The following is a 21809-nucleotide window of genomic DNA, read 5'->3' as shown; positions in this document are numbered from 1 at the left end:
CCCGCACACAAAGGGTGTGAAATGATAAAGCACACACAAAGGGTCTGATTTGGTGCCGCGGACTCCAGCCCTGCTTCCTGTCTGCTGCCAGCCTTTCATAATTCACTCAATGTATAGATCTATTCCTGCTCCGGCCCGACAGTTGAAAGACCCATCCACTTGCTCTGAGATCAGATTGACCTCCTCGTCATCAGTCTCCGCCTCTTCGACGCCACGCCAACCTTTTGACAGCCAACTCAGCTGACCAATGACTCCTGGAATCATCGCTCTTTTCGCAATACGTCGACCAATAAGAATCGGGTGGGCGGGTCTGAGCGTGGGCCTGGCATTCAGGTTTGGTTGCGAAGGTAAGCTCTGGATGGAATTCTGTGAGTTTCTTTGACACGTTATGTATATATCCCATTTTATTTAATGTCACGTTATTATCTACTCTTGTGTAAAATTGTGTTTAAAGTCACTAACGTTCGTCTGGCATGGGGAATCATTTTATGCTAACCTGGCTAAATGTGCAGCATTGCAAAGTATCTCAAGCAGAGAGAACAACGGTGATTTTCCACTATTGGGACAACTGTTAAACGATATTAATGGTGATAAATATATGTAACGTCGTTTTAACATTGGTCGCAAAAGCTGTCAGAGCCTCCCGGTCAAAAAATATGCGTTTTTGTGGGTTAATACTTCCTTATAGCTAACTTGCACAGCTCCTAAGTTTCCTTTCTTACATACATAAGCATGTTTCCAAACACAGGGCTCGAGCTTGTTGTCTGTAAGTCTTAAAACACATACAATTTGTTATCATTGTCGAGGAGTTATTTAGATATACATTTGACGTTTGTTTACATCTCTGTCCACTCCGCGCGCTAATCAGGTTGTTAAAGGAAACACGTGTGTCGGGAAACATCTGTAACACCTTGGACATTTGTATTAAACTAATTAAACGTTGTTTCCATTGCAGTTACTAGCCTGGTTCTTGTCGAAAAGGCTTCCCCGGCTGTGTGAACGGCGTTGATGCTGAGCTGAGAGGACATCTGGACGGATACTACCACACCTCTTCTAAGCCCTCGACTGACTCGGATATTTTATGGGGAAAATATTTTGGAACCCATTCTTCACACTTTTAACGGAATGGATTTTGAAAACACTTAATTAACCTGCATGGTTTGCTGTACAACTGTTGCCTACTAGTTAAGAACTTTTGAGGAGGCCACCTCTTTTTTTTTTTTTTTTTCTTCCCCCAGAGGAGGGAAACTAATATAGAAGCCAAGAATGGATCAAGCAAGCGGTGGGGAGGACCCGAATAAGCCCTCTAAAAAGAAATCCAGTGAAGATGAGGGTAAAAACAAAAAGCTGGTAGGTTTACAGTCATTGCTGTTTCACTTGCTATATCATGAAATCCCAAATGCAAGGGTTAATGCCAACTTCAGTCAGCATGAGAAAGTTTCACCAAGAAAGTTTCATGTTCTCACATTAGTTTGAAAATGGCTTCTATTCCACAGAAGCCTATGTTCCTTATATTGAAGCCAAACCAAGATAAAAGACATCTCCTACACATTTAGAGAACAAGTCTTGTAAACATCGCACATCTGTTTCGTGTAGGACATTAGCGAGAAGTTCTTATTACTATTTAATGTATTCCAATACAGAGCAGCTAATAGTTTTTAAGAGCTGGGCCAAAGAGGTAGAGTTTCACTGAGTGCTGTATTTTGCTTTGCACTAAATGCATCATGTGATCACCCTTAATACATCCCCTGAAAGTTCTCTGAAGAGCGTTCTTGTTGTGACAGTTGGCTTCTAAAACACACATAAAGACTTTCAGTCACCGGATGACTCATTGCATTAGGGTGATGTGCTTTGCACCCTTCAGTAAACATGAAGAGTATTATCAGTCCATACATATAATGCATTTCTTGCTTCTCTGTCAGCGTGGACTTGTTTTTATGTAGTGTGAGTGGGGAAAAGGCATTGAAGGACATGGTGAACCATGACTATCCATCATTAGAGCTCTGGTGTCATTATGCTTTTGAGTCATTTTTTTGGTTGTGCTGTGGTTTCGCGGTGTTGTCTAGGATTCTGTGTGAAGTCGGGATTGATAAAATTTAAAGCTGATAATCGATCAGTTAATGGAAAGAAAATGAATCCCTCTCTATTTTAATAATTGATTTGTCTTTTCAGGATTTCTTGATATTTTATATATTACTCAGCCAAACATGACAATAACCTTTTAAATGAATCATTAATGAAAATAATGGTTAGTTGCAGTCCTGCTCCAATTTAGATCCTTCATCTCAATTTCATGGGTGTAAAGTGCATTTAATCTTCAGTAAGAATGCAAAATAATATCGGCCATTTTTAACACTGGTATGAGGCTGAAGTCTCTTCCTCGCCATCTTTTGATTACAAATAAGTGATAAATGAAGATGAATTATTGACTTTTCAAAATGCTTTTGGAAATAAATAAAAATGTTTACTTTGTCAAATTTGTTTTTATTTATGTACAACTTGGAATATTTTATAAACTTGTTTTGATTGAAATAAAATTGACATCTGTAGATATCAGCTAATGTCCAAATTAGAAGTAAAAAAAAAAATTGCGCTTCCCGATATGTTACTGCAGAAGTCAGCAGTTTCAGGTTTACTTGCTGTGAGAAACAAAGCTGTGGCCAATGTCTTCTACAGTATTTGTTTTTCCCTGATGGTTGCAGTTTATTTTTCTGAATGAGGTCGTGTCTAAACAGCTAAAACAACAACACTTGGTTAGTAGTTGTGATGACTTTCACTGCACTGTGATTGTTAGCTGAGTGGAGGGATCAGGTCAGAGTTTATTTGCAGCCGCTGCTCACAAGCATATCAAGTGATTGAACCACTGAGGAGTTTGACTTGCACACATAGCTAACGAAACACGTCAAGCTCCACTTCTAAACAAGGTTTGTTGCTTTGATATAAACGTGTCCTTTAACTGAGACATGGAAGCGTGAACAGGACTCATGCAGTGTCACAAACTCAACCTATTATCCCTGGTTGCGTTCTAGCAAAGTTAAGGTTTGAGAGAATGTGACCATACTAACACAACTGCCAGACAGGAAATCCCAGAATGGAGTGAAATGTCATTCGCTCCCAGAACTATTGAAGGGAGTTGCCTTGAGAAATCGTAACACCAGTCCCTTGAATATCCTGCCTACCAACTTTGAAATGGTTTGCAAGCGAGTCAGGATGACATCACTCAGCGAAACAGTCATGAGAAGTCTTTTGTTAGATCACTGCTTTTGGTTCCCTAAAGTGGTCCTCAAGCCAGGCATGCTCCCTATTGCTCAATCGTCCAAAGAACACTCTTATGCATAGCAAAGCATGTTCTATAGTGATTGCTGAAATCTCAGTGCAGCTGGACAGAGGAAGTAATTATTCATCCTGGGTGGGGCTGTGGTCTGTCCTCTTGTTTATCCCCTCTTTTTTAGCTGCCCTCAAATATGCTGTAGCTTGTTTGCACTTTTCAATAAGTGTAAAAGTATAGTCGGGGGGGGGGTATGGATATTTAATCAGTGAAACTGCAGTTTTAAATGCTGAGGTGAGGTTGAGGTGAGGTTAAACTAATAGAAACGTTCCGCTTCGCAGTGGGACATTGACCTCTACTTTAGTGTGTGCAGCTTTCATTTGTGTGAAAGATAAGCAAAATGTTTGACACAAGCAGAGTTTGGCCTTGGAAAAGTTAAATCCGTGTTTAGAGGAGAAACTCTCAAAGCTGTATGTTTGTTTTACAAGTCGTTGGTCAGGATTACATCATAGAAGCACCGTTTGGGCTTTTGGCCCAGGACGAGAATAGTCAACACAGTCAAGGACATTAGAATAACAGCAGTGATCTGAGATACGCAGCAGCAGGTCTGCCACTTTTCTTTACCACAATGTCTCATTTGATGATGTAATGAACTCCAATAAAACAAGTAGACAGAAGTAGGAATTTTCAAATTCAGGGGTGCATGTTTGACAGGGAGGGAGAAATATTTCCCCTCGCCATGCCAGCATCAATGATGTCACACAGAGCTACATGGGAGAAACCTAAGCCATCCCAGTGTATCCATGTAATAACCAGAGAACAAATTGTTAGTCTGTAGGCACTGGCTTATTTTCAACCTGTAATCTGATTGCAGAAAACAGACATTTATTGCTAGCTTCTGCATAGTAATTACCTCCGCTGAAGCGATCTACTTCACCCAAGCCTGGTTGGATGTTTAATGAAACTTGGTAGAAGGGTGGGGCCTGGGTAGAGGAAAAGCTTGGGGGAGTTTAAATCACGGGGTGGATTCACAGATATTTTGGAAAAATAGATAAACAGATGTACATAACAGCAATGCCCTCTCTCACAGTACCATTGATATGGGCCCAGTTCTGCTCAAGTCTCCTCTTGTTTGCTCATCATCAACGATAAGGAAAAAATGCTAAACATATTATTTATATTCAGATAAAATCAACATTTGCCACTATGACATTATTTTGATAGACAAACACTGTCCACAGTCCCAGGGGATCAAAAGCTAAAGCCAAAGTCTTCTGAATATTAGAACATGTCCATCATTTTATTTGAGACAATTTGTAATTAACAGGGATAAATTAAACTGGGTCTTAATGATGATCGTCATTTCGTAATTAAAGTCATTAAGACTTCAGTAATGACAATGACAACAATGACAAAACTTAATTATGAGAACTTGGACATGGGAGACCTTAGTGGAATAATGGTGTTGCCACGAACACTCGAGGATCGTATCCTCTGCTGCAAGTCATCTGTAGGCCACTGAGAAATTGTATTTACATACAATTTTAGCTGGGAAATAAAATCATCTAGCAATCACTGTTAAGAAGCTTAATTATATGATAATTTTTTTATATATATTTGTAGAATCTTTCATTGTCAACATTAACATAAAATTAAGATTTTCTTTTGAATGATATCTGCATTAGGATGACAGATGGAAACATTAACTTTTTGTTGTGATGGATGTAAACTAGACAAGCTAATTAAAGTGCTATTATACTGCACTGCATATTTATGTTTTTTTTTTTCACCACATCACATTAGGTTAGGGAGTACTTAACCTTTCCTGTTTGGCATTTTTGGCAGTATCACATTTCATTCAATTATTGTAATTGCTTGCTGTGTCAGAGCTGTGGCATTTGAAGGTTTCAGGAGGCTTCAGGGATCATTTTAGGTCAACAAGAGACAGAGCAACTTTTCCTATGGCTGATCTACACTGTACCAGATTTTACTTTTGGTGAATTGCGAAACGTTTTTTTTTCAGGTGGACCGAAACTGGTGTTGCTTTCTAAAAATTCAATTGCAGCAGCTTATGTGTTTTTCTGTGTATTGTTTATTGAATATGACCACAATTGTGTTTGGGAGATGTATGAGGCAGGAAACAGACCATATGTGAGCGATTTAATGGCATTCAGGAAGTTAGAGAGAGGAAGTGGTGAAGAATGCTTTAGTCACATCCAGTGGAAGAAACCCACGCTGCACTAATGTCAGTCAGAACCTCATTCATCTACATCATCATCAGTATTTGAGATAAAATATTTAAAGTTTACAAGTCTACTTTGCGAAAAGTCTTTGTGTGTCAGTGCTTTGTGATATTCTCTAAGTGACGACACAAGAATTGTACCTTGTGACCCAGTATTGGTTTGTGTGTGCTGGGCTTCCCCTGCTCTTGAGCTGTATTTAATGATTGCGATTGGGAGCCTCCACACTGCAACCATTTAGTCACATTTTTGTCATGTAAATACATTGTTTTACCAGGCACACCACAGTGTCCTTCAAATAGCATTGCATTGCGGACAAACACTTGAGAGGCATTGCAATACCCTGCTGTAATTCTCAATTTAACTAGATATGGATGTAATTAGATAACATGATGACATCCTGCCCTCAAATAGTTTCAAACAAGTTTTATTTATCTATTATGTTATAACAAATTTACTTGTGCATCTTCGCAGTTTGACTTTGTTTTCAGTTATAAAGATAACTGTGACTGCTTTTAATGCAAAAGCAACTTTCTGCCTGGTCCAAATTAGATTAGATTAGATTGAATTATTTCAGTAATTAATTAAATTACTAGCAAATTTGCGGACCTCAGCCAAAGAGCTGTATCAATTCTTTTTCATTGACTATTTGATAACTAAAGTATTAGGATGCTGGGGAGCTCTTTAGTAACTATAAGCCGTCTCACTAGCAACAAATTTTATCACTGGTCTCAAAGAAAGCTTCTGTGTGATTGTTTAGTGATAGCTGGCTTAGTATCAGCTGCAAGCAACAGTGGGCCAGTTTCCAACAAGCGTGCGTGAATGCCTGAACTTGGCAGATTAAAAACTATTGAAGGAAAAAAAAGAATTTATCCCCTTTTTGTGCTGTTTATCAGTTAGAAAGGCAATTTTGGTGACTCTCTTGATGGTTGTTTTATTTACTAAATGCAAATTTGGGACAAAATGCAAAGCTTTCTGTTATGCACATTGGTGTAATACACCCTGTCACTTAAAAGAACATAGAAGATTATAAAAGTGTGGTGAGTGATTAAAGATAGCTGATCATGTAGTTTCTGAACTAGAGGAGCCCTCCTCCAGCAATGTGAAAATAGGTCAATGCAGATCAGTGGCTGAGAGAGCTGACGGATGCTTAAGAATCTCAAAAGACTCACAATACAGCAGTAATGTAGAATACCACAGAAGTATATGACAAATGCACTAACTTCAAGCCTTTTTTTGTGAGTTCACAAAAAAGAGGGAAGGTGGCTGGTCATCTATGTACAATGAAAGTCAGAATGACAATAATTCATCGTAATTATACCATCCTCCAACTTAGCATATCTTATATATACTATCATGAGCAATTACAGATTTTTGTACATTTTCTTACCAAACCCAATGTTTGTGATGGCTGCATATCATGGCAGCCCTCAGGGATACAGTACTAGAAATTTGTTTTCAATAGACACACATAACCTGAGGGCAGTGCTGTGCTGGTCTGCAGTCACATGGTCAGGCCATCCATTGTAAAGCCATTCAAATCTTAGCCGCGCTGGCTTTTGTGTGCTTTGCCTTTCAATAGGTGCTGTTTTAGGAAACTGCCAGCAGTGCCAGCTCTCCTGAAATAATAAGCCTACCACAGACTCATGCCCTTTTAAAGGCACTTTAGCTCTTGCAGCTATCTTGCCCATTCTTTTTTTTTTTTTTTTTCGTTTTTGAAATAAATTACTTGTCCTTAGATGTTTTTGTAGCCTTTTGGAATGAAACAAGTGAAAGTCTCTCCTTTGTCAGCAGTAGATCTGTCAAGAGTTGATTTATTGGTTTAGGAAAACAACATGGCTTTCTGTGCTTGATTGAGTTGTTCCCAATCCAGTTAGCAGAGAGGATAAGAGGGCCATTCTTTTCATAGTTCTTTTTACTGTGCGATAAGTAGCTGTCTTCTTTGGTGTGCATTTGCAACATTCATGCAACCAGTCTTGTTGCTCTGCCCTACATACACACACACACACACCCTCTTTGTAGATTTCACTCTCTAAATTTCAACGCTCCCAGTGGTAGACAGTTCATAGATTAACCAACAATGAAACAGCCATCTGGAACCTGAAAAAATGGTCTCTTTTTATGAATTGTTTAGTGTATCCAAAATTAAAAAATATTCAGTTTGATGATATAAAACTCAAGAACATCCTCATATTTTTGAACACAGAATGTTTGTATTTTTTGCAGTTTGCGGAGTTTCAACAGTTTCACACATGTGACTGATCAGTCGTCGTTTTTGTGTGTGTTTTTTTTTCCAATTTGTCAGCCTGAGTTGACATTAATTTAAATGAGTTGTCATTCAGTTCTTACTTAGGCAAATTCTTAGCTCTGAGTATCATGTTACCTTTATGACTTTGCTTGTGCGCTCACCACAGTCTGACTCAGCAACATCCCTTTTCATGTATTTGTAAGTCTTCCGTAGCAGTTGAAGCTAAGTTGTACTCCTCTACAGAGTTTGAGAAGACTTTGTAACAAGATTAATTTAGACCAATTGATTTTTCAAGTCTTTTTCTAATGCAGTTATCCAGGTGGTATTTGGAGCAGCCTGATTCCACTCTTCCCAAATTGAGCACAGTATCTGATTACCCCTAGACAAATTGTCATTTTTATGTGTATAGCTATGACTAGCAACATTAGCATTAAATATAAGCACAAGAAATTGTCCTTAATCAAATATGTAGTGTTTTCATCAGGGCTTGACATGTTTTTCTTTTTTGAAAAATAACAGTGAGTCAGTGAGCCCAATTAGGGGAAGAGATATACAGTAATTAACACTTGAGTGCTTTCATAGGCTGGCTTTTAGGTATGGAGCCCCCCCCCCCCCCCAAAAAAAAAACAACAACAAAAAACAACAACAACAAAAAACAAAACAAAACAAACTAAAAACCAAAAGTTGTTAGTTATCCTCAACTTGGATGAAAATACTCCTGTCTGTGGCTTGTACACAGTCATTTTAACAGTTACAATTTCAACCAGAATGAAAACTGCCAGACAAATAATAGAAGATCCAACACAGAAGCACTTTTCTCTTGGAAAACAAAACGATGTTCCAAGAGCAGAGAGATCAGCTGCAGACAGGCTGAACAGAATGTTATTATGTCGACCTGGCATCAGTACACATGAAAGCATGGCAGAATAATAACAAATTTTTAGTACAATTACTACCCCCTGGAGCAGAATGTAAAAAAAAACAACCTCTGTACAGGAACCTTTGCATAGAAAATTACATTCTGAGTCAATCTGTGGCAGAAACAGCTCTTTTAGTTCATCTTATTGTACTTTGAAACTGAATACCACTGGTATTTGTCCATGACAGTCGTTTTGCAGATGTTGGCCGTAGCACTGTCACTCTACCACCCAAATTCCAAGATTTCTTTTCCCCGTGATTAATCATTTAGGAGATTAGAAAATAGAGCCCATGTTTAAAAATAATGCACTTATCCTCTAAGAACTGACGTTATTATATTTAGGCATATTTTATTGCAGCTGTACTCCTCTAGCCCATAATTGTTCATGTTGGCAGCAGCGTAATATACTTGTGAAATGAATACGTATTTCCACCATGTCAACTTTACATGACTGCTGAGCTTTCAGCCTATAAATGAGGCTAATTATAACATCTGCACCATTTTCCTACAATCATTTAAGAGCTTCAGTATAAGAGAGTTTGTTGTTGTTCTCGGCAAATGTGAAGTTAAATGAAAACCAGGTGTGAGTGCCGCTAACTGAACAGAGCACTTGACTGAACAGGAACACAAAGTAGTTTCATGAAGTTGCCAAAAACAATCAGGAGCTGCACATTGCATTATAGTCCTCACCGCCAACAATGGCTGGCTCTGAGTAATCCTTTTGTTATTATTAGAACTAATTAAAGTAAAACCTAATTTTCTTCTCAACTCGTTTAACAAAGGCATCGGGGCTACTGATTTTATAGTAATAGTTCCATTCAGCGAGCCAGAGTGATATCATCATACAGATGGCTTAGTTAGATTGGTTTGCAAACAGGTATTGCTATTTTAAAAGCTCTGCAATGGCAGACAAACATAAATTGTCCTCTCTCCATCTTTAATTAACACTTTTTTTTTTCATGTGCCACCTGGTGGCTGTTTGTAATAAAACTATCTAATAATGAGTTAATGTAATATTAACATTAGTTTTAGTTTGTGATATTAATTTGAACTTATAGAGTGAAATATGCATACTGGGATGGTTTTGTGTCCTCAAATTGTCTCTCAGGTTGTGGAATATTGCTTTGTGTTTTCATTTTTTAAAGATCTGCATGGAGCCATAATCATATTTGATTAAGGAGGGACCTGGAGCTAATTTGGTTAGGTTATTCAGAGGAATATGTCTTTGGTAATAAACATTTATTATGATGAAAAAGTTTACTTTAATAAGCAGGAGATGCCCAGAAGACATGTAAGCTTAATTGTTAGATGTTAAATTGCGTTGTTGCTATGTTGCCTAGATAATGGGCAAGGAAATCCCCTTAAGTCAAGGCAATTAGCCAAACAGTGGTTTGATCGTTGTTAAATTGATTAGAAAATGTTAAAGTACTCCATTTGAAAATTAGCTATTCTTTCATGCCGTTTTAGACTACAAGTGAGTGCTAGGCTGAATGAGACGTGCAGTCTGAGTTAGAATCAGGAGAAGTTGTTTTCCATGACAGGGTCTGAGTTGTTATGGGTGTTGTGGAGAGTTGTACATCTATACTAAAGCAGATGCATGGATGTTTTTTTGTCATGTTCACACACAGTTACACACATTCACACCTGGTAGCTGCCCGCCATCGAGCTGCTCCACTGGAGCAGTTGGTTGTCTAAGCGACTTTCTCAGTGCATCTCAGCTGTGATAATGAGAGAAGACCCACTATGTATAATGCCAGGTGAATAATGACCTATTTCTGCACCTATTTTTGCACAAAGAGACTGAAGCTTTGTTGTTTGTTGTTCATTCTGTTAACCTCCAACTGTTGATATGGTGATAAATATTGTAGTTTGTGTATCTCCAGTGTTGCCTAGAGCGATAGCTGATGAAGATGCACAGAGGGAGGTGCAGGTTAGAGCTGATGTGTTTGCTTCCCCCAGTGTCAGTAGTTTCCTGATTAGAATAGTGGTGGAATCCACGGCAGGAGGCAGGCTTTATGGCCATGACCACCCCACATCTCCCCACTCATTAGCACTTAACAACCCAGTGTCGCAGCATATGGCCGTGCACCTACTGTTTCCCATTTGAGGCACATTTGGCCACAAGCCTGGCAGAAGCCTCACTGAGATGGACATAAACAACAGTAGTGGAGACAAGTCCTCTTTTTCATTTTAATGAGGGCTTTTTGCAGAATTTTATGTGGATGTTTGAATTTGGTTGACAAGCAAGCATTGTTGATTGTTCAGGAAAACACTGGTTGGCACCCTTAGATAGAGAGGCTGTGAATTGATTAGACCCATGATTGTAATACCAGGAAGTGAACAAGAATGATTTGATTCGCCTTCTGTCATTTCAAGAGACGCTCTGTGGAACACACAAAATGGGATATATATAAAATTCTCTTTTATACAAAAGTATCTTTTACTGTTTAACTCATGGTTTATCTCAACATGTCCACAATGGGTAGAGGCTACTCTAGCTGATGGGATCAACGGGTGCTAAATGATCTGTCCCATTTAATCTCATATTTGTTCGTTGTATGTCCAAAGTGTGCATCCTTGGGTTGTCCAAGTGTACATGCACCCTTATGTTTTACATTCAAGCTCAGTTGTTGTTTTCACATCCTACACATGTACACTCTCCAGGATTTGCTCATATTCCAAATTCTGTATAATGACACTTAGGTTGAAATTCTATCAGAAAAATGAGACAATATCCAGAAGACAATGTACATGTGAATTCAAATCCGACTGGGAGCCTACTGTGCATTATGGGGTCTTGTCATATCCTGTCATTTATGCTTTGCCCTCCCTCCAACAGAATATACACATAAAAACTTTGGCTGATGATATGGTAAGGTGCTGGGTTTAATTTTGCTGTGTTTTTATTTTTCACTTTACAAACTCATCTCTTGTGTTGTCATGGTTGCATGGGGTATTTGACTGAAATAAATGGATGGATCAAATGTGCAAGAAGCCCCCCCCCAAAAAAACACTTTCAAAATGTGTGTGCAAAAAACATGTAGTATTATGATACAGTGTAATGAGTAGCAACATTTTTGAAATCTGACCTGTGGTAACTTTCCATAATCCTTAAAAAAAACAAAACCAAAAATAAAAACAGTGATGATTTGCCATTTTTTAGGGCTGTCCAGAATGAAGTTGGCTAAAGGAACAATGTGGTTTTGTCTTTGCTTCTAGTGTGATTGATCCATTCAGAATTATTTCAGTAAACTTACAATAGTGACATCATTGATATGACATCTTCATGTTTGTCTCACCATTTTTTTCTTTATATAATGGCTTTAGAAAGCATTCAGACCCTTTTACTTTTGTAGGTTTTATTGTAGTTTTGCACAATTTAAAATAGATACAATTTCATTGTGTTTAAGGAGCTGTACAAGAAAGTTGTAGTATGCCGTTTGTATAATTTGAGTTGAATGGAAAGAGTTTATGTATGGCCTTCCCCAGGTCTCTCCATTAGTGTACCTTAAATTCAAATTTCCTCTGGTAGATTGCGCTCAAGTTCTACATGCAGTTTAAAGATAACTAATGTAATTGTGCACAATTTTTTGTGACATGCCAACACATCTGAATTGTTAAATATATTTGTAAGTTGCTAGATGTAGATTAATAGGGGAAAAAAATGAAATTCTATCGATTTGAAATAAAATGTACAACTCAACAACAGAATGTGCAAAAAGTGAATGTATCTAAATACTTTGTGAAGCCGTTGTATGTGCATCCATTAAGCATGTTCTCTATTCCACCATACTAAACATGACTAACGTTCATTGCATGTGGTGGTTTATGTTTTCCTGCTTTAACCTAAACTTCCCTTGACAGAATTTACCAGAAACACATCACTTGAATATAGAAATGAACTCTCCTTAGACTTATAGAACAGAGCTAAAGATGTACATCAGTTGTTTCTATTTCAACTCAGTATTGTGTATATTAGCTGGTCTTACGTGTATGCTGGTAAGTGAAGTTCTAAAAGGTTGATATTGTTTACCATGTCAAATGCATGTGTTTTTGCAAGTCTTATTTTATAATAAAGTTGTGTCAGTTCTAACTTTCACTTGCTGTTGTATCAGATACCACTGTGTGCTTGTGTTTGATAATGATATTATATTTGATGAAAAAAAAATTCGCTCTTTTTTTTTAGTATGTCTGAAAAATGGTCATTTTTATTCAAAGGGGAAATACACTGAAATATTTTCAAATAAAAACATGGATCTTTTGAACCAGGCTACTGATAAATCTGATTAGAATAACTGATAATATTAGTGGCGATTAAATCTTATAAATTCCCATCTCTAGTTTGTGTACCAATCTTTTCCATTTGTACAAATTTTAGTCTGGCCAGAGAATAATGGCTGGATGCTGTCATGGAAAACCATAGTTTCAGCATATGATTGATGAAAAGACAAATTGACATTATATGATTAAAATAGGACTTCCTGAGCTGCATGATTGATATCGCATTATATTTGATCATCTCACCAGCCTCTGTTTTCTTTCAGCGTGACCGTATCACCAGTTTCAGAAAAACTGGGATGAAGAAGGAGAAGCCCCTCATACAGCACCCCACAGATCCCCTCTCTACCCAGTCTGAGCTGCCTATCCCTCAGCCTCTCTTTGACGAACGCTCCATGAACCTCTCAGAAAAGGAGATTATTGACCTATTTGAGAAGATGATGGTAAGCTTTGTATTTCTCTTGTCACCTATTCTTTCCTTTGGTCATTTGCAGTACTCCTTGGTAGGGCTAGGTGATGAATCAGATCTTATTTTCAATTATGAGTTTGGCTTCCAACGATTATGAAATCATCAGTGAGATAAAAATGATTATTGTACTGCAGTTCCCTCTGCAATGATGCTCTCATTTTATCATGTGTTATAAATCCAGAGCTCCCTTCTCCTTTTATGGTGACAGTTTTACATTCACATACTCATAAATGAAAACCCCAATAATACAAGTACGCATGTTAACTCTGTATTCAGAGCCAAACCCCACCCTCTGCGTGTCGCTGATCCAGCAGCAGTGTGACCCTAAATGACATTGCTGTAGAGTCAGCATAGTTTTTTCATTCATTTGTTCCAGGCGGTGTGAAAAAATACTCAGGCACTTCAGGGAAACCCAGATTTATACAAAATGTATCCATGTAAATGGACTCCATTTTATATAGCGCCTTTCCTCCTTTATGGCACTTAAAGCACTTTACAATGTTGTCTCATTGCCACACACACACACACACACACACACACAGACACACGTATACATTGATAGGGGGAGGCTGCCATGCAAGGTGCAAACGTACTCATCATAAGCACTTAGGGCTTCAGTATCTTGCTCAAGGTCACTTCGACACCAAAGGAAAAGGCGGATTAACCAGCGTCCCTTCAGTTGGCACCTCTACCTCCTGATCCATGCTGCTGCTAGTGTATTAGCAAATTCTACACTGTTCTGCCTTTTTAGTTGACCATATTTTTCTTGTCTAATCTCACAAATCTTCACACTTTTCCACATGAACCCACAGTTTCACAGTGAGCCCTGAATATTTTACATTAAAGATCTCAGATATTGCTCTACCATCTCTGTAAGCCAGTGCCCTCCCCTGTGCACAGATGCTTAAATGTCCTGGTTGCAGAACAGACACAGAAGGGTTTCATCTATTGTGGAATTGTGCTCCTTGATAGAGAAAAAAAATACTAACATTGGTTGCCCATGTAAAATATGCATGGGAATCCTTGCGCTTTGTATCGACTTCACCCAAATTAGATGAGTAGAGGATTTATAGGACATGTAAATGAATTCTGCATACATAGAGCTTTTGTGAAGCAGGGTTCCTTCTACTGATTCCTTAGACCATTGTCAGCAATGAGCACAGAACTTTGAAATTCACTTCACACTCATCTGTGGGGTCAAAACTCTGTCACACTTGTGATTTTCTCCATTGAAATGTATTTTTGGCCTTATGTACTGCAGGATTGAAATCTAACAAAAAGCTCTCAGCCCATTTCTTTGAAGTGCAAAGCTAAATTACTCCAGCTTCATTGCACAGGTTTTGTGTACTATCCCGGATAAATGTCTCAAAGTGTGTATCTGTGTCTGGTATACAGTTGATGCCTTTTCTCTTTTCCCCATACAATGGTCTTTATTGCCAGGACCATAGAAATGTGAGCAGAGCTCCTGCTTTTCATCAGGCGACTGCTCAGCGTTTCTTGCGGGGTTGCTCATCCCTGTCACTCAGTTCACCTCTCAATTACTGTGTTTGTGCTCACAGTGGCGTGACATTAAACCCAGGCTTCAATTTGCTCAGTGACAGACGACACAGAAGGCATGTTAGGTGGTTTGACATTTGACAGGCCCTGACAATCTGGGTTGAGATATGCAATTACAGTAATTAAATAAAAAGAAAAGGGTTATTTACTTATATATATTTTTGAAGCCACCACGAGTTGCTCTCATATAATGTAATAGTTTGATGTTTTAGAGAAAAGACAATGGTGTGTAGTGTCTTTTGATGCTACTTGCTTCCCTTCAGCATCTCTCTTTTTTCATGTCTCTCTATTTTTATGTCACACACACACGTATATTTTAGTTGCCCTCTCTCTTTACAGCTTTTTGGTTATTGGTTGTTTTTATGGTGCGACATGCTGCTGCCAGAGAAGGCCAGCTGGCTTCAAATCAAAGGATGACCCGTGTCATATTAGTTAGACCACCCACTGTGCATTAATGACTTGAAGAAAGTGAAGATGTTTTTTTTCTCTAGAAAGTGGTTTACACCTTAGACTGTGTATCGCAGAGCTTATGTGGCACATAGCCTATTAGTGGAAGGTCATCAAAGGGATGTAGAGAAGTATAACGAAATCAGTGGGAAGGGAGAAGTCTGTCTAGAGTTTTTGAAGCTAACCATTGATAGAAGTATGTTCATAAAACTACCTCAATAAAGTGCATGAGACATTCCCTTTCAGCTCTTCCTTCAGAAGGTTGTGTGTCATTGGTGTGTCCTGTTGTTAAATCTACCAAGTTGCGCACAGCTGGGAGTCAGGGCCACTCATCAAATGCACAGTCTTAAATCCACTGATGATATGTCCGGGACATGCATCTGTCCAAGGAAAAAACTCTGAGAAGCTGGTAGCAGACTCCTCTAGGAGAGGATCAACTGAGGAATGCAGTGACACACATGATGGCATCTGAGCTTTATCAGATCTACAGAACACTATATCTGACACCCTTGTCATATTACAAACCCCCTTCATCATTGGGTCAACACTTTTATTGTCTGCAAAAGGATCATTAAAGCAGTGTTGGGGTTTCTAGTAAGGTCAGATAGATGACACTGGGCTCTCCATCAAGACAAATCACCCTGATAGTTTGACTTTCTGTCAGTAGTTGCCACATATTGGTGCTTGAAAGTCCTCTGTGCTGATGGGGCCCTGAGCAGTTAGGGCAATATTGTACAGATTATGTTTTTACTTGCCTGTCAGCCTGAAAACCTATCAGAGCACGACATCTTTACTTTGGATTGATTGAATTGATTTAATTCCAGTACCCATTTGTCTCTGTTACCGTCCCTCAGAGAGTGCCTTCTCATTGTCAGAAGTAGTGTGCGGTGTTGAGATGATTACATAGCCAGAGAGGGCCAATGAAAAAAACCAGTGAAACATTGCAGGACTGCCGTGGCTGGAGAGTTTTATGTGCCTCTCTATGCACCATTGTCAGGATGAACACTCCCAGTAATAAGCTCCTATGTGATCCCTCAGCAGTTACACTACGTGCCAGGACATTAAATCCAACCCACAGGGGAGTGACTGTTAGTGCCCTTTCACACTCATGGATCGGATTTGAGGGTAGTGGACACAGTAATCGATTTGTCACAGTTGAAAAATTTTTTGTGTAGGTATACTTTCCTTAGATATTTTTTCAACCATAGGTAGGTTTCTCCATATCTTTTATTTTTTTCGATCCTCACTTGCCCTTGTGACCATGTCGAAGTATCCTTGAGCAAGATACTGAGCTCCTAATTGCTCCTGATGGCCCTGCAATGGACTGGTCACCTATCCAGGGTGAACCCTGCCTCTTGCCTGGTGTCAGCTGGGATAGGCTCCAGCCCCTTGTGACCCTTAATGGATAAGCGGTATAGAAAATGGATGGATAGATGGACAGTTTTTATGAAGTGTGTGAATGTGTTTTCAATGAGGACTTACATATGCGTTGTATCAACTTACTTCTTATAGTTAAAATCATCTTTCTTTTCATGCAAATTTAAATTTTTTTTTTTTTTTTTTGCTCTTTGAATACTAGACGCTAGGTAACAGTTGAATATACATTTCTAGAGGCTTATACAATATTTGTATGTATAATGTTAGGTCAGAGGAATAGAGCATCCTTCATGAATGAACTTGACCTTTAGAGGCTGTTCTTGCATAACTTGCATGACTGCTTTTGAATGTAATAAATATGATATATAATTGCACAACTAATTCTATACTGTTTGCAGTAAACTGAAATGTTATAGGTCAAGCTAGTGTTTGAAAACACCTTGTCCAACATGAAGAGACTAACACCTTGATTTAGGAATCAATTTGCAGTGAATCATGTTTTGTACTCTTAGACTGAATATCTCCTAAAATTCAAATTACATCTGTTTAATAAATATTCTGTTGCAGCTCATTCAGTCCCTGACTGCTTGACCAGTATGATCCAGAGACATCAGTCAACTGACAGACAAGTAAATTTCTTCACTGGTTACACGCCACCAAACCTGTGCTGGTGCCCGCTTCAGTTATTGTTGATTTTGGGGGCTGGTGGTTTGGGAGTGAAACGCCCCTCAGTTGGATTCAGAGGAGATGAGAGTCTAGCACAATCCACTGTTTGGCTTGTTAGAAGGTCTAAGTTTCTTTGATTGATTCAGGTTCATGTTGCTGTATTGCTTTAAACTTTATGGGGTGCTGGCTGGTGCAGGTGTGTAAAAAGATGGACGGCCAATTTTGCCCACACAATAGGATGTTAAACTTTTTACGCCCTTAAAGCTGAAAGACAGGTCAGGCAAGTTGAGCATGGTTTCATTTCAAAATTAAATGAAGGTGGAATTGTGAAACTAATAAAAATATAAACATAACTGAAACAGTAGTTTGTGGTTTATAGCATAGCTTGACAACATGCAAGTAGAGAAATCATGTCTCCACGTAACCCTCCTGGTAAAGATGCAAGCTCAGACCCCATATTTTTAGCACGTGACGATATCCTGAAAGTTTTTGAGGGCATATTGAATAAAAGAGCATGAATCATTTTGAAAAGTTAACATTCCTCCAGTTTGCCACCTGAAAAACCCAAACCACGTCTCTTTCTCCTTCTATCATGTACCCCTCCTGCCACATTTTTGCCTCATTTATCAAATGCCAGCTAAGCCGATAAATTAACAAATTTCAGAGATTAATTTAAAAACCTGCTGCCTTCCTTGGGTTGAAAAAATGCTAATTTCAAAGGTTTCAGCTGTATATTTTTCCTCCCTGTTCTACCAGAAGGATGTTAATGTTTTTTTTTTTTTTTGTAGCTCCAAGAGAATTTACAAGTAGAAATATAGTTGGTGGAATATAGGTCACAATGCCACTGGGTTAGATTCTTGCCCGTTCTTCACTAACGAATGAAGCCAAAAACAGCTTGAATCTGATGATTTTGAGAATATATTCAAAGCGTTATATAATACTGGTGTTCTCATTTTAAAGTGTCATGCTTAATTTATAAGGTGAATTTTAAGTCTGAATATTAAAATGAGAGAAGAGGATCAGTTCAAAATCAGATCACCTCACCCAAAGCATGCAGGGGTCGATTCTGGGCCCAGCAGAGGGCAGCATGGCTCCACAATTTCAGCCTCTACGTCCCTGCGTCCTGAGGAGGATGTTTTTCTCTGTTCATTCGAGACATCTCTTTGTGAGAGAGTGCTTCTGATAAACATCCCCCTCCATTCTAATCATCATGTCATTCCCTAGCTTTTAGTGCTCTGTTCGGCCTTTGCTCCATCCCCAAATGTCTTTCACATGAAAGACCTCTTTTGTGATGCAGAATTAAAGTAGTGCAAAGATAATACTCCCAATAACACGCAGATAGAGCCTATCCTGCTTATCTGATGTGATTGCACAGCCTTAATAGAGGCAGTGTTGTTTGATTTTGCTCTGTTGTCCAGAGTTTGGCTGTACAGTTTGTATTGCCATAGCCTTGCTATTTTCATTTCAAAGACTAATTATTTCACTTATTTTTTTTACCTCTGGTTTTCCTTGTCACTGTGACAAAGAAAAAGAACTTAATCAACAGCAGAAGGACAGTATCTCATAAGGGTTTCATGAAAATTAAAGTGTAATTATTGGCAGGCCTGAGAAGTTTATTCCTGCTTCTGAAACTATTGCACTGTAAATAGCATGGCTATGAATTTTTTGGCATTTGATTTGTCAATGCAGTTATTTTTTCATGTATTAGATTAGATGTTTGTGTATGGCTTCTCCATCAAACAAGTTAATATGACTGTGATGGATTCATCATGTCCCAATATACTGCATATATGTGTGACACTGTGCAAAACGATTGATTTTTTTTCTGGACTATGACTTTATTCACGTCCATATATATATATAGAAAACATTATTACTCATTCACTAACATTTATGGCAAGTACAGTATATGTATTTGCCTTAAACTACAGAATTGATGGATAAAATTATTAACCTGGAGTTACAGGGGTTTAGTGAATGTTGGATACTTAAAAATAGCAACTAAACATGTTCAGAAGCAGTCTAAGCAAGAACATGTTGCTTGAAACATCACACCGTTAAAATAAAAATAGTATAGCTATTTGGTTTTTGTGTGTGTTTTTTGAGTGTGTTATTTTTAGTCATTGCTGATATGTTGCTTAATGTATATTACCTTGAAAAATGTGAACGCTGTTGTTGTTGTTATTATTATTATTACATAAAAAATTGTCTGTTCCTGCTATTATTATTTTCCTAAAAGACAATGTTCTCGATTTGGGTAACATACAGTTTACGATATTATTGAATTTCTCCATCCTTTTAATCCCGCCCTGTAGGAGGACATGAATCTGAATGAGGAACGAAAAGCCCCTCTCCGTGGAAAAGACCTCAGCACCAAACGGGAGATGGTAGTCCAGTACATCTCAGCCACGGCTAAATCTGTAAGTCAAAGAATAAATTTGTTTGGATTATGAAGTGAATATATGTAGTTGATGGGCTGTAAAGTGATGCCCACACAGCTCACTAGAACCTGATTTTGTGCTTTACAGTATGGCTTGCTTTGCCCTTGCTCACTCCTGTCATCTCTCCACTGCTCATGCTTGAACCCCACATCTTTGATTGCAATTTGATTTATTTTCTACATTATTTTTTGCAATTGTGCTGCAATCTGCCATCGCAGGCCACCATCCATTGGAAAATTGTAGCCACTCACTTGACACTCACTCAATGCTACAGGTGGATGGTCGGGGCTTGCTCAATCATCCTGAGCCTGCATGCAAATTGTTGGTTGTTCCGTTGTGTACTTGCATGAGAGTTGGTTTGGTCATTGGTAGCAGCGCCTTTTCTAATACTGGAGTACATTGAGACAGTCTTGTGGTCCGTTGCATTAAAACCAAACACATTTTCCACCTATACATGTGCTATCTTATAGGTTGCTGCACCAAAAAGTATACTATGTGTTATCAGCACTTCACAAAAATAAAAAAATACAATAAATTGCCTGGTATGTGTGGGTAGCATGGCATGTGTGTATGGTTTTACCTTTGCTTGACTGGTTTGACACTGAACCTTCTTACCTGTCACATGTCATCATGTGCCGCCAAAGGACTGCTGGTCTGTATGCAATGCGAAATCACAATTGGGCATACTCCAATATGGGAATATGCTCCTACTTGGGTGGGTCACCCAAATGCATGTTAAACACTGTTTATGGGGATTAATAATCATATTAGGAGTCGGAAGGATTATGTCTTGAAATTAGGATTATGTTACCCACTGTTAAATCTAATATGGATTGATATGATCTGTAATCCACAAAAAGCGGTAACAAAGTCTCAAACGCTCACTTGAAGTTAAGGCCGACCCTTCCAGGTGAAAATTACATCGGCATGGAAGAGAAAAAGCGCTTCCGCCCAATTGCTTCCCAAACTTGGTAGCACTCCTCTCTTGACATCATCATTTATTAACTTGCTCATTGTTATGGTAATTAACTGGCATTATTGATAATGATGATTTTCCGAGATGATTGAATTCCTTGCAGGGCCCATTATACTTTGCGAGCAATGATATTTTATTCAAATGAATAACGTAATCTGTGTAGTAAAAGGACAGAGAACAAAATGTGATGTCTGTCAGCTTCCTGTTATCACATTTATTAGGTCTAAAGGAGGGGGATGGTTGAATGTCACTGATGACATATGTGTGCATGCTAGAGGGGTAGCCTCTGGGTCTGAAAAGTAAAGTTCCTTACACCTGGATTCTTTCTAATGACCAGCACAGTGCTGCTCCAGGGGCTGCACTGTCCAGAAATCACTTGACTTTGCTTGATTCATGAAGTCAGTCAAAATTACATGATTAGTTTACGCTAACTTGTGGATTAATTTACAGGCGGAATAATTATGGGATGCCCTATAATATCGGCACCTCATTTGTTTCATCAGATGTTTTTTTTTTAATTTTATTTTTTTAAAGAAATTGGTATCAGTCTGATGGCAAATATTTATACCTGTCCAGTTTTCTCAAGTTTCTTCTTTAAAATCAAGAGATGAGGAAACAATGTGGTGAATACACAATTCACGAACTTTTACAATTTATTTGGAAATACAGAAAAAAATTGTTTTTCAAAATCAATTTTAATTTTTCTGTTCTGTTTAATTATCTGCTACATGTGAATGTCATGAAAACATGTTTTTATACAGATCATATTGGCATGGGGAAAGTTTTGGTCAAATCCGTTGGAAAGCAAAAAGTTTGATTTCATATATCGTTTATTGCAGTGATTATTAGAATTGTGAATATCTGTTCCACCCCAAACAAAAACACAACAGGGTGAAAACGCCAAATTTTGTTTCAATCTGTAG

General features: G+C 38.4%; 1 protein-coding gene across 8 annotated transcripts in view; it reads left to right on the top strand.

The window, feature by feature from the left end:
• The first annotated feature begins 206 nt into the window (after positions 1-206).
• The window catches only part of diaph2 (diaphanous-related formin 2), a 363855-nt gene continuing 342252 nt past the window's right edge, over positions 207-21809 (top strand). For 5 of the 8 annotated variants that reach the window (XM_086222014.1, XM_086222011.1, XM_086222016.1 and 2 more), the window contains exons 1-5: positions 328-368; positions 956-1350; positions 11515-11547; positions 13220-13396; positions 19785-19889. In XM_086222014.1, coding sequence (XP_086078140.1) covers positions 1267-1350; positions 11515-11547; positions 13220-13396; positions 19785-19889 — 399 coding nt within the window. In that variant the 5' untranslated portion in view covers positions 328-368; positions 956-1266. Of the gene's footprint in view, positions 369-397; positions 546-955; positions 1351-11514; positions 11548-13219; positions 13397-19784; positions 19890-21809 lie in introns of those variants that run through there. The other 3 variants (XM_086222012.1, XM_086222013.1, XM_086222015.1) reach the window with 3 other exon arrangements.

The sequence above is a fragment of the Aulostomus chinensis genome, chromosome 13 (genome assembly GCF_037954235.1).
Source record: "Aulostomus chinensis isolate RoL2024-O1b breed Wild chromosome 13, RoL_Achi_v1.0, whole genome shotgun sequence".
In the NCBI taxonomy this organism is placed as follows: Eukaryota; Metazoa; Chordata; class Actinopteri; order Syngnathiformes; family Aulostomidae; genus Aulostomus; species Aulostomus chinensis.
The sequence above is the reverse complement of the archived record's forward strand: the minus strand, read 5'-3'. Positions and strand labels throughout refer to the sequence as shown.